The sequence below is a fragment of the Diadema setosum genome, chromosome 19 (genome assembly GCF_964275005.1).
Source record: "Diadema setosum chromosome 19, eeDiaSeto1, whole genome shotgun sequence".
Classification (NCBI taxonomy): Eukaryota; Metazoa; Echinodermata; class Echinoidea; order Diadematoida; family Diadematidae; genus Diadema; species Diadema setosum.
This window is the reverse complement of record NC_092703.1, coordinates 2,324,877-2,338,724: the sequence shown is the minus strand read 5'-3', so window position 1 is coordinate 2,338,724 and position 13,848 is coordinate 2,324,877. Positions and strand designations below refer to the sequence as shown.

Genomic DNA, 13,848 nt, shown 5'->3' with positions numbered 1-13,848 from the left:
TTTAAGATTTTGTGTGTTCTCCTTTCTGAATCTCGCCCTATCCCTAACTCTAACCCTAGCCCTAACTCTAACCCCAAACCTGACCTAACCCTAACTTTTACCCTAACTCTTAAAACTAATCCTACTTCCCAAGCCAAAGAAAAGGAAAGAATTACTTTAGAAACATTATCATACCTTTAACGAGTCAACAACGTTGATGACAGCTTCTGCCTTTATGAGCAGCTTCACTGTTCGGATCCAACCGTTGGCGGCAGCATGGTGAATAGGCGTTCGCTTGTTCACAATTCCGCAATTCCTGCGAACAATGACAAAATCGAAGGCAAATGCACAGATCGATAGTAACCATGGAAACGGCCTCTTTTTTTTTAAGGAGTTTCTTTTTACTACACTGTGTAAATAGAAATATTGATACCAGAGGGAATGTAATTAAATAGATTAATCAATAATCAAACATACGAAACAGTAAAGGTTTTGTCATGAAATAAACACAGAAAAAGTGACAAAGGTTGAGGGGTTGATTTTCATTCTTTTTTTTTTTTTTTTTGCTGTCATCTGGTGTTTGGTTTGATTTGATTTGTTATCTGCACTTTTCACAAAATGAATATAACGTGATACACATACACAAAAAAAAATCACACACACAGAAATTTAGAAAAACCATCTATCATTTCAATAACTTTAATTATCATGAACAATGCAGGAGAAATGAAGAGCTCATAATAATACAAATCAGGCATACGATCTTATTCACTGAGCGGAACAGTACGATGAAGAAAATGCCTCTGTGACTATACACAAACTCTCTCTCTTCAAAATAAACCCCATTACACCAGAAGTTATTCAATAATCAATGCCATGCTTCCATGAAACAGTTATTAAAATTCAAGGGATACATTAGATATCAACCCTACAAGTACTCCGTTTCCTACATCCCAAGTTTTGCCATCTAATTTTCATCGAAGAACTACAGAATTTTCTCTTTCGATACTGTTCAAACATCTGAAATTACGCAACTTTCTTTAAAGTCTAGAATGACTTTAATAACGTAAAGTTTCACTGTGTATGTCAGGCTGACTTTACTCTTTTTCTCAATAGTAATTAGATCATGAAATGTGAAATTCTCAATTCATCGAGTCCCTAATATTCTTTGCCACAGTTTCATGGCCATACAAATGGCTTTGTAACGAATGTCATATGCGAGCAGTGAACAGATCATTGGGTTATTACTTTTCCATGTTGCCAAAATAGTTTCAACACTTATTGTACTGCGGTTCACGGTAATTTTCATATTGTTGCGTTGTTCTGATTTTGTGTGATTATGAATATCTGAAGACCACTCAAAGACCACAGAAAGACTTTCAAAACTAATTCATTTCCTCTAAACCAACAGAAAGCCTTGTGATGCGAACTTCAAATGATAGTATAATTTGTGCAAATGTTTACTTTAAACACACACACACACACACACAAACACACACACACACACAGATTACGACCTTTCGTCATGGATTCCGTCGGGGTCGATTTTTTTATTTTTTTTATTTTTTATTTTTTTTTGCTTTTAGTATCTCTAGTTCAACAGAGTAATAAGTCTGGAAATGATTCTTTTCAATTGCAGATATGATCCCAGATAGGCCTTTAACATTCTCTAGTTTTGTTCTACAGTTTTGTTCTCCAGATAGGCCTACAACATTCTCCAGTTTTGTTCCCAAGATAGGCCTGCAACATTCTATAGTTTTGTTCTACAGTTTTGTTCTCCATATCGGCCTACAACAGCCTCCGGTTTTGTTCTACAGTTTTGTTCTCCAGATAGGCCTACAACATTCTCCAGTTTTGTGGCGCTTTGCAAATAAACACTGGTCAGCCTTTCACTTGACCTTGTCACCAGTCGGTCACTCACGGGATGTTGACCATGGCCTTTGCCTTGATGAGCTCCTGGACGGTGGCGTCGCGCCCGGCTTCGGCGGCGTGATGGAGCGGCGTATTGCCGGCAGCATCGCGGTGGTCGACCACCTCCCGCTTCCAGTGAATGAGAGCCAATATAGTTCTGCGGAGGAAATCGTTGGGAATGAAAGCAAGTGACAATTTGAGGAAGATTGAGGAGTATGAGAAGGTGGAGGGGTGGGAGGGAGGGTCCCGGAGAGACGTAGAGGGGGTATGAAAGAAAGAAGAATAGTGCCAGAGAAGAAGACATGATGGAAAGGAAGAGAGAGAGAAGGGTAGGTCAGTATGAAGAGGAGTGGGGAGAAAGGATGAGTAAAACGAGTTGTTTTGAGAAACATGCAATACCAGTGGGGGACAAGGGAGTGAGAGAATTGCACAAAAAGGAATGAAGACAAGTACATGTACACGAAATAGAAAGATTGCAATAAAAAACATCTAATTCTCTGTTTAAACGTCATGTCAGTCACGTAAGGAAAATAATGTAGATTATGTCTCACAGGAAACTTGTCGGATAGTTTGCAGTCCTGTCAAAGGCGATTGTTTTCTGACTTTTTTTTTTTAGTATTCAGGATTAACATTTCAATAGCTATGGATGCGTTCCTTTGTATTTCATTTTTGCTGTCTTATAATTTGGGGGTGTCATTAAATTCCTAGCAGACCTTCAGATATTTCAAAGTTTGTCCTGCTAAGAATCAAATCTTGCTGGACGCTTGCCTGTTACAAGAAGACGATTACAGTAGCATACATTATAACTGGATCCCATGTACATGTGTCGATCAGTAGTTTATAGAAACTTGTCAATGGCTCGTTACTAAAGGTTTCTGGGAAGAAACATTCCTGTCAGAACGCAAGAACAATCCTTTTGTGGTTTTTCAGTTAAAGTATGTAATCATACAGATATTTTGGTAAACAGACCATGGAAATCTTTTATGAAGAGTCAACATTGATCGTAACATTGATTTCTATCGTCAGTCTATAGCAGCCTGTGTGGTAAGGAAATCTACAATTGATTTTATCTTTTGATAAAACGGGGCCCAGTTTATTAAAGATACTCAGGATCAAAGATTAATTCGTCCTGATGACCACTTAACGCGCTACTCAACATGGAAATTTTTCGTAATTTAATGCATAATGCATAATTATTTAGCAAGCATGTTAATACATTTTGTTTCAATAACACTCACTCTGTGTATCCCTTTTTCGAAGCGCCGTGGATCAAATCGGAAATGGCGTCATCATTCATTCCATGAACCTTGCGACCGTGGTGGAGGAGTAGCTACGTCATTGATATAAGAACGGAAATGTAACTTCCTCATAGTTATTGATAAATAAATAGTTATTCTTACAACATGAACTTTTTGGCCCGGATTTACATCTCGATCTAATGAAGTTTCTGACACTTTCAGAGAAATCCTAAAAGATTGATAGAGATATTGCCCTATAACGTGAAATGAATGACTTTCAAAAACGATGAAGTCACTTATTGTTTGTTAACTAGATTATAATGATAACATCTTAATAAATAAAAAAAAAATGAAAATTCATGTTCTCAGATATAAAATTCATATGTAGCACTTTAAGGTGATACATCTAAGCACTCTTTTATAGTAATTTAAGTCTACCCATTCACTACTTCGTCTAAGTCGCGTATGATATCAGTAGCCTTTTTCTTTTGATAGAAGAGAAAGTCTGTATCTCGTATCTGTTTGGGTGCAAAAATTAACACAAGGAGGATGGTGACCTAATCATCAATGAAGAGACACATCGTGCGATTGCCAATCTTGAGGAAAAAAAAAAGGACGAGAAGGGCAAAGAAGGAGAAAACGGGAGAAAGAGAAGGAGAAAAGAGTGATAAGGGGGGGAGAAATAGTGGACGGAAAGTAGACGGAGAAGAAATGAAAAAGGAGGAGGAGAACAAAAATAAGGACCAAATAAAAAAAAAATCAAACGAAAAACTGAGGAGAACAAAAATAAGGACAAAATTTGAAAAAAAAATCAAACGAAAAACTGAGGAGAGGAATGAGACAGCACATGCAGGGAAGAGAGAAAAGAGATGACTAGACAAAAAATGATACAGAAAATATCAAATGAAAGAATAGAAAATAAAAGACACAAGGGGAAAAGTCAAAGAGAAAAATTGAGAGAACACCATTAAAACAACAAGAACTAAAGATACAGTTTGCAAGCAAAAGGAAACACGAATTACTTGCAAAGTATCGGCCTTGTTCTCCTCAGCCGCCCATCTGATCAGCTGAGCGGCAGTCTCCAGACTGTCTCTTGCATTCCTGCTCGTGTCTACGTTGCGCAGGATCTCGAGCAGGGCGACCAGGGTGTCGAAGCTCTTTGAGATGGCTGCCGTCTGGAGAGGAGTCAGGCCCTGGTGGTTGGGAAGGTGATGGTCTGCCCCCCTGGAAATTAGCGCAGTAGACCAAGTTATGCAAAAGCGTTCAAATGCATCAAATAACTATGTATGAGGTTCCGTTCAAAGGCTTATTCACATGTCCCTCCAAACTCTATTGATATAAATGTATATGTTCGGAAACTAGTTTGGACCTAGAGTTGCTGCTGCATTCGGACAAATTTTAGCAAAGCTTTCTAGCTGTCTTAAAACACACACATTGGGTTTTCCAAGTACAGACCAAGGATATTCTATCTGAACCTATTTGAAACGATACACATTGCAGAGGTACAAGTTCCGCATCTATCAATAGTCTCCTCCTTGTGACTGAATATTTTAGGGTAAAAAGGGATAGCACACGGCTTCTTTCTTATATTAAAATATAACAAAATCCGAGGTAATGCTTAATTCTTTATACTAGAATGTTACTACTGTATATCATTGCCTAACAATAATAAGTTTTGTAGACATTGTCCGCCATTTTCCAGCCTGGGTAAACTTTTTATGAAGGCTGCTAGTATTTAACAGGACTCACACATTGTTTGTATCTTTTTATGTAAAAAGAATAATTTTAAGTGACACATGAATACTAATTTTCACTCAAACCGGCAACAATCATGCCTGAAGGTATAGACCTACTTGCTGTTATCATCTATTACTATATAGTAGCATTACCTTAGATAATGTTTATCATTCTCTTTACCTATGTATATTACACCACTTACTTTTCAATAAGATATTCGGCTACCCTTTGATGGTTGGTTGCGCATGCAAAGTGCAGCGGGGTGAAACCGTCCCAGTTTTGGACGTTGATTTTCGCTCCTTTAACACATAACATCTTCACCATTTCCAAATGGCCAGTAGTGCAGGCCTCATGTAGCGGCGTGTTCTCAATCTCCCCGGCGAAGTTGAGCATGTCCTTACCATCTTCGTCGGAATCATCCTTCAACTCATCATCGCTCTCCATCTCATCACGTTTGCCAGGTTTCACTGTAACAAACAAGGTCCTAAAGTTGTTGCTTTTTTTTTACAAGTTTTCCTGCTACGCATGCGATGAAAACGAAAAGGTGAAATCTACAGAACACATTTTATGTTTACAGAGCAATCGTGAAAATCCGCAATGAAAGGAACAGATAAACTATTTGACGAAAACATAGACAGCACTAACGAAGTTAATAGGCCTATTTGGGACTTTCATGAAATAAGGAGATAAATCACTTTCATTGTAGAAGTGTAGCAGTGAAATTATGGAGGATGATCGGAAACGTTATTGAAAATGTCAGAAGTAGGGATGAAGACATCACCAGGGGCATTCTTTTTATTGCATCCTGTTTGGTGTTTAATCATGTCAAGATGTTAAAATGGATCCCTAAAGCAAGTGAAGATGTTTTGGGTTTCGAGTCAAGATGGAATTTGAATGCAGTGCATGCAAAGTGGCAACAGTAGGAAGATATCTAAAGAAATCAAGGTAAATGAAGAACAAGGAGGGAGTATCGATGGGGGCAGGCTTCCTTGCCTGGTGAGACCTCACCGTGTTCTAGAGCGAGTTGGACCAGGTCCTTGTGGCCTTTTCTCACGGCCTCGTGAATCGGCGGGTTATTGTTCCCGTTCGTTTTCGTCAGCAGCTGTGAGTAAAACCGAAGAATAGAAACAAGGATCTTATTAATTCTCACCAACCAGTTATATTAGAAGAAAGAAAAATTGAGTAATTACCAAAGTCTTCCTCTGACATTTCTCCTTGATCTTCTCACATATTTACAACGAAACTACAAGGGATGATGACGGACGCAAATTTTTGACAATTATGTTATTGTAATTGTACCATCCTGGATTCAAGTTTTCGTGCTGTATGTCATTTATGTTTTGACAATGTCACAATACGGACTAAACAGATGTGAATGTGACTATGTGCTTTCAGGGTCATTTACGTGTATCAAGACTTCAGAAAAATGCGCCTTTACTCAAAGGGCTACCCCGACAGAACAAGCCATACGATATTACCATTTATTACAACCTACCTGCAATATACACGCTATTCACTATGGTTGTCCAGGACTTTCATTTCATTCTTTTTTCTTTTTTTTTTTAGCTGATCACAGAAATTATCATCAGAATTTCGCCATGTATATCTTCAGGAATCGCAATATAGGTCTAGATTTTAGACGGCCAGTCAATTTCGAACAATTTTCCGTACAGTCCGACCTTAATTTTATGGCTTATCTATCAATACCCTTCCATACTAGGCCTATACGTTACAAAAGTCAATATTCACAAGTCAAGATTTCTTCATGTTCTTTATTTCGTTGATTGATATTGCTCGTAGTAACTGCCGATAAATAAAATAGTGAAAAATCAACAATCTCACCTCGTACAGGCTACCATTTTGCTTAGCCTTCTCGATGATTCGAAGAGCAATCTTTTTGTTGCCCTCCCTGAAGACGATGTGGAGAGGGGTGTCGAAGTTGTCGTCCCACACGTTCAGTTTGGCACCTTTGTTGATAAGCATGATGGCGACGTCCGTCTTCCCATAGAAGCAGGCGGCAAGGAGGGCCGTAGTGCCGCTGTGGTCCTCAGACTATTACGGTATGCCAAGAGCCAAAACGTGATTTGCAGTGATGTAGAATACAAGGTAAAGTGACACTTTTGATACCGTCAAAGAGGCAAAACCCAGCGTTAGTGCATGCATAAAAAAAGTTCTGAAATGTGAGATAGAGGTAATAATAGAAAAAACAAACAAACAAACGGGCCGTTAACGATCGCCTCGACATTGAATTTGCTATATTTATTGCTTTGTTTTGGTCATTTGTCGTACCCTTGCTCCTCGTTTTATTCTTTATACTCAATTTTAAATCCGGGACCTACACTCAATAAGCTTGCGTCTATATAAGGTAGGTTCCATCATATTGTTTTTAGCATTTATTCTCAGATTCCAACTTTTATAAATTGACCAAATATATGTTTGTAATATTCTATTCTGCTTGCTAGCTGGATATCATGTATTATTTAATTTTGTTATATTGACTTTTCACCGAGAAATATGAAAATGAATCGAAATTGTAATATGTTAATATAATATAAAGGCATACTGACTAACACATACCTCAATGTCAGTTTCCTTGCTGCTCAGGAGATGGCTCGCCGCTTCAACATTTCCTTGCCAGGCAGCGACAAAAAGTGGAGTACGCCCTCTACAGTCCTCAACATTCACGTCAGCCGAGCTGGCCATGAGGGTACACACAACGCTGTCTTTCTTGTCGACCTGTTTCTTCGCCAAAAGTTTCCTCCTTTTAGAAAAACTCCTCCCATCTTCGGACTAGGAGAGAAATAGATTTTGTTAATTTAACAACTTTAGAAGCACATATTCTTGGGGTTATCTGACACCAGATCAAGATGATAATAATGGGAGTAATTCATCCTCACCTGGATAATCATTACTGTTATTACTATTATCTCACTTTCTATGATAATGATCGTTTTTTAACTTGCTAGATTGCAATCTATTTCAGGGGCTGCTAATGAGGGGGTATAAAGGCCGATTACATAGATTATAAAACCTTGAATTCGGGTGATTTTTATTTCCTTCTGATTCGTTATCTGCGCAACTATGACTATAATTTATTAATCTTTTTTAATAGCCTTCACGAAAAGTGAGCATGGGTCCAGATACTTGAATGATTTCCCACTGAAGACTTTATAATGTTACAAAAATACCTTTGCCAGATCTCTTTCCTTCCTAGTAGCTCCAGCGGCGAAGTGGAGCGGTCGTCGAGAAGCCTCACCGATATCGTTCACGTCTTCGTTTCATAATGATTTTACCGTCAAGGTCGTGTTTGGAAGATTGGAATACAAGGAATCATTACGATGTGATAATTATTGTTGAAACCAGTACTGGTGTTCGATTTATATCCAAAATGCTAATGCGTTATCCTTTTTACATTTGCATTTCATAGTGGATGGTCTTGAATGGGATACCACCCCCAATTAATAATAATAATGGTATTATAATAATAATAATAATAATAATAATAATAATAATAATAATAATAATAATAATAATAATAATAATAAATAATAAATATAATAATAATGAATATAATAATAATAATAATAATAATAATAATAATAATAATAATAATAATAATAATAATAAATATAATATAATAACAATAAATATAATGATAGCAATAATAATAATTGTTCAATGCTGGGAGGCATGTGGCCTAGTCTTGTCAAAGGCACCGAGCGGTTGTTATCACTGACAAAGAGTGTGGTCAGGTGGTTCACTATACGAGTAGACTGAGGGCGTCCTGAAATTTGCGAATGCGAGGTTCATGAATCGGTTACAGTAGAAGGTTTAACCAAAGGAGAGGCAACTCCTGCTCTCCTTTGAAGTCATGCGCGGCACTTCCGAGAAGTTATGCGCTTAACTACAGGTGGAAATCAGGTGCTTTGACAAAAGAGAGCATCAATAATCGGGACTAGCGCTCTCACATCTAGAAATACTTGCCCCTACTGCATTTCGCTCTCTCTCTCTCTCTCTTTCAGTGTGATGGCAACAATGAATTTGTGTAACTTGAATTGGAGCAGCGAATCAAAATGCAGTGTAAAACTGACAATTTTAACAGCAAATAGTTTAAAAGCACGCTGGTGTGCGCTTTAGCGGAGTACTTTATTTTGAAAGATCAATATATCCCAGATTAAAGGATAAAAAACTAACATGCGGAAATGTGCGCATTATAGAAAAATATTAGGTTTTTAAGATGGCCTAATTTTCATTTCATTTCAATTTGCGCATTACGAAGAAACTAGAAATACCTGTTTATAATATTGAATTCTTTCCTAAACTACTCTTAATCAATTCGGGTATTTCATTTAAAATTTTACGGGGAAATAAAGCTTGTAATTCAACGAAAGGTGAAATGCGTTCTTCGTCTCCAAATTTCGCCTTGCAACTAGAGCGGTGCAGAGCATGACTTCAAAGCGTATAGTGGAATGCTAGACATCCCATTGTAACGCTTTGAACCAAAACATGTGTTTGCATGAATTACGAAGAGTTGTCTCTCCTTTTCTAACACCTCCCTAGTTCAACCCACCACCACCCCTAACTGAATTATTCAGAAACAGTTTCAGTCACAATGTCAAATTATATCAAATTGCATCAAACTTGTATTCACAAGTCATGAAAATATAAGCAAGAATTCTCATTACAAATATAAAAATTAATAACTTTAATGTATAATATATATACAACGTACATTGTACCAGTAATATACCCACGGGCTATCATCACTGCCAACTTTTTTTTTAATGAGTATGCATATTTTACATAGTGTATATTTGTAGGATTTCTTTCTTCTTCTTCTTCTTCTTCTTCTTCTTCTTCTTCTTCTTTTTTTTGATGATTGCGCAATTTTGCTAAAGCTATCAGATGCTCTCCCTATTTGTGAAAGTAAAATGGCAAACGGGGGAAAACGAGTGAGTAAATGCAGTGGCATGGTGATATGATTTAATATGCGAAATCGAAAACTTAACTCTGATATACCCGACAGTTAATGCCTGTTATACATTTTTATAATGTACCGTGGGCTTTCAACTCAATTTGACTCGTTGTTACCTTACATAGGGTTCGTGAAGCCACGTTTTCAAGTGACTATGTTAGGTAGCCCTAATAAGCCATTTGTTATATCCACACAAGCTAGTCTTTTTTTATCTCCGAAGAAAGCAAAACCAATATTGAAACTTGAGATACCGGTACGCTATTCCACAAGCGCTCGTCGTCAACACTGAAATGAAAAAAAAAAAAATGGTGACGAAAAAACAAAAATTCCAATTTAGGAAATACTCATCCCTTTTCATTTCTCAATTTTCTATTGCTCTGTATAGCGTAACGTTTACATGGGAACTTTGGAGCTAATATAGATGTTCGGGTAGAGGAGAGTGGGATTACCTGCTCCTCGGTGGACCAGAAGCCTGACCATCTCCACGTCATCCTTGTCAGCGGCGTAATGGAGGGCGCTGTAATTCTTCCCGTCGTGTTCATTGATCTCGCTCTCGATTTCATCATCGTCGAGTCCATCGAGTAGGGCCTTAAGGTCAGCAAGTTGTCCGGTGCGAGCGACCTGTGCAGAAGGCGATCAATAGCATTGGTCTTTGAAGTATGAACTGTGATATCAGTTAGTAAAACTTTGCATTTTAACCGCTCTTCGATCGGCCGTGCAGACGATCGTATGAACCAACATGATGAAAGTGATTGTTTGGCTTCGCCGTGCGCACATCTATACGTATAGGCCAATTAGTAGGGGCCTAATCTGCCATAGTTATTATATATATATAGGTTTTCCCGGCCAATTTCGCACTTTTGTCCATTTGATAAAAGGTTCATTCAATTTGGCGAAAATCCTCGTCACTGCACATTCTGAAGACCCGTTCGAGCACATGTATCCCCCGAACCCGTCTCCCATACCCCATCTGGATTAATTTTTAGGCTAGAATGTTGTATAATATGACAACTGTCGCAGGATATTAATATAGGTTTTCCCGGCCAATTTCGCACTTTTGTCAGTCCATTTGATAAATAGTTCATTCAATTTAGCGAAAATCCTCGTCACTGCACATTCTGCCATTCAAAATTGCAACTTGTTCGTTCAATTTAGCATTTCGATCAATGAAATTCGCACATGTGCCTTTCGAATTCGTAAAACTGGCATTCAAATAAGCACGTGCTCTTCAGTCATTCAAATTCGCCAGCACTGGCGGAAAATTGTATTTCAGTCATTCAATTTCGCGTACGGGCAGTCAAATTCCAAACATGTTCATTCAAATTGGCGTAATGTTATTTCTATTTTGAAAAGGTGAGAACCGTGATTTATACGTATTTAAATGTGATTTTTTTTTTGTTTGTTTGTTTCATCCACACACTGTTAAATATAAAAGGTATCTTTGACCCTAAATAACTCAAGTTTGTTGTTCTGTAACGCCCCTCTTCTCTCGTACATGTTATCAGAACTATACATGCAGGCGCGCCGGAAGCAGTTTTGGATTGGGGGGGGGGGGGCAAATTTTGGAGGGGGCTCACTATAGACCATACATATTATGTTACACGATACACACACACACAAAAAAAAACACACACGCACGTATATATATATATATATATATATATATATATATATATATATATATATATAATGTACAGTGGCGTACCGTGGGTCGAGACATTGGGGGGCACCTTGTGGAAAAGTAATTTTGAGGGTGTGTATGCTTGTGCGTGTGTGCGTGCGCTGTCAGTCTGCAAACTTAATGGGACTACAATACATTACGAAATGTGATACATTCAACGACGCAGTCATTGAGCAACAATAGGCGTTTTCACATCAGCCCGATGTTTCGAAATAGCGCGCTATTTTCTGACTTGGGAAATTTTTCCGAAAGCGAAATAGCGCGCTATTTGATAATGTGAACACAAATTAACGCGCTAATTGTATCGTTCTGATCGAGAAAAGTTCTCGAGTCCAACTCGGGAAATTTCTGAAATAGCGGGATAGTAGCGCGCTATTTGATAATGTGAAAACGACTCGAGAAATTAGCGCGATGCATCCCATTATGCCTAGCGTGTGTGACCCGATCGATCGAGGCAAACTGCACACAAATCATGAGGAATTTTTGAGAGGGCACACACATTACTTATTGTCGCTGGGGTGACAAGACCTTGTATCTGCAATTTTGGTGAAAATGACTTTTTTGGATTAATGGTCAGATAATCAGTTAAGTGATGTCCTGTCCAAATTCTAGATGTCTTACCCCTCAAATGAAGCCACCACGGCATGTCAAAGGAATGTCTATCCCATTGCATACAGTGCTTTGGCTGCTGTGTTTTTGTTTTTTGTTTTTTTTTTTTTGCTCTCCTGAACATTTGACATTTTGTAGATACGAGGTCTTGTCACCCCAGCGACGTTATGCTGTTTGCACATACTAGTACTCAGCTGTCGAATTAGCTCGAAAAAATTCGGGCTAAGTCTCTTCGGGCTGATGTGAATAAGAAATGAAATAGCGCGCTAGTTCGCAATCGCGAAAATATTTCGAGCTTGGATTTTTATCGGGCTGATGTGAAAACGCCTATTAAGTTTTCCGTACATGGATTATGGAATGACGGTGTGAAACGACAAATTACTGTCAGCAACATCAGGAGAATTGCATAACGATTCAATGCGAGCGAGGGAAGCGAGCGAGCTTGAAATTTTGTCATTTTACAGTCCAAAAACTGCCGTTTGTAGCTATGTTTTTCGCTTTGGAAATTAAGGGGAAGGTACCGGGCTCAACTGCTGGCAATTACTGGCAGCAACGTTAGGAGAATGGCTTAACGATTAAATGCGAGCGAGCAAAGCTAGTGAGCTTGAAAATTTTGGCATTCTACAGTCCCCAAACTGCCGTTTGTAGCTATATATATTTTTTTCGCTTTGGAATTTGAGGACGGGGGATGGGGGGGGGGGGCGTCCCAGGCGCAACTGCTGACAATTTCTGGCAGTAACATTCTCTTTTTACAATGGCATAACGATTGAATGCGAGCGAGCTTGAAAATTTTGACATTTTACAGTATAAAAACTGCCGTTTGTAGCTATACTTTTTTTTTCGCTTTGGAAATTAAGAGGGGGGGGGGGACGCACCGGGCGCAACTGCTGGCAATTACTGGCAGCAACATCAAGAGAATGGCATGGCGATTGAATGCGAGCGAGCGGAGCGAGCGAGCTTGAAAATTTTGACATTTTACGGTCCAAAAACTGCCGTGTTTTTTTTTTACGTTTTGGAAATTAAGAAGGGGGGGGGGGCGGTGCGCGGGCGGGGGTTAAAACTATTTTCCGGGAGCGCTACCTATGTCAGGTGTCACGTTAGTAACAACTAGCGGTGCAAGTGGGACGTATGGAAGATTTTTTTTTTCTCTCTCTCTCAAGGGGGGGGGGGGAGGGGGCACACGTATAAAAATTACAAAACAAAGAAGAATTTTTAAAAACTTGCTTCAAAAGGAGGGTTGGCATGGGCCAGAGTTACTAGTCTCAGCTAATAAATTTCCCTATTTGTAATATATATATATATATATATATATATATATATATATATATCTTATTTCACTTATTTTATCATTTTTTTTTTTTTTTTTTTTTTTGGGGGGGGGGCTTTTTTTTGGGCGGGGGGGTGGCAAAAATACGTTTTGCCCCCCCCCACACACACACTTTTTTGGATTAATTGGGGGGCGGCCGCCCCCCCCCCCCCCCCCCCCCCACTTCCGGCGCCTAGGTATACATGCACCAGTACCATTATAGATTCACTTCACTTTCGTATGTCCAGTCATGTCAGCACGAATTAGATACAGACGTATCTCTCAAGACAGGGAGAGAATCATAGAAGCATTTGAGGGTAATAACCTTGACAAATTGATGGCTAGAGCTGATCCAAGAACTTTATTCCTAATGATGATTAACGCAAAATAGCACCCACCAAATGAAAATAAT

General features: G+C 38.7%; 1 protein-coding gene across 1 annotated transcript in view; it reads right to left on the bottom strand.

Annotated features, from left to right (window-relative positions):
• LOC140242585 (uncharacterized) overlaps positions 1–13,848 on the bottom strand; it is a 32,747-nt gene that overhangs the window by 13,100 nt on the left and 5,799 nt on the right. The window contains exons 2-11 of the mRNA XM_072322334.1: positions 10,290–10,461; positions 8,054–8,136; positions 7,443–7,655; positions 6,708–6,917; positions 5,874–5,967; positions 5,068–5,332; positions 4,151–4,352; positions 3,129–3,220; positions 1,901–2,047; positions 175–295 (exon numbers count right to left, since the gene is read on the bottom strand). Coding sequence (XP_072178435.1) covers positions 175–295; positions 1,901–2,047; positions 3,129–3,220; positions 4,151–4,352; positions 5,068–5,332; positions 5,874–5,967; positions 6,708–6,917; positions 7,443–7,655; positions 8,054–8,136; positions 10,290–10,461 — 1,599 coding nt within the window. The remainder of the gene's footprint in view (positions 1–174; positions 296–1,900; positions 2,048–3,128; positions 3,221–4,150; positions 4,353–5,067; positions 5,333–5,873; positions 5,968–6,707; positions 6,918–7,442; positions 7,656–8,053; positions 8,137–10,289; positions 10,462–13,848) is intronic.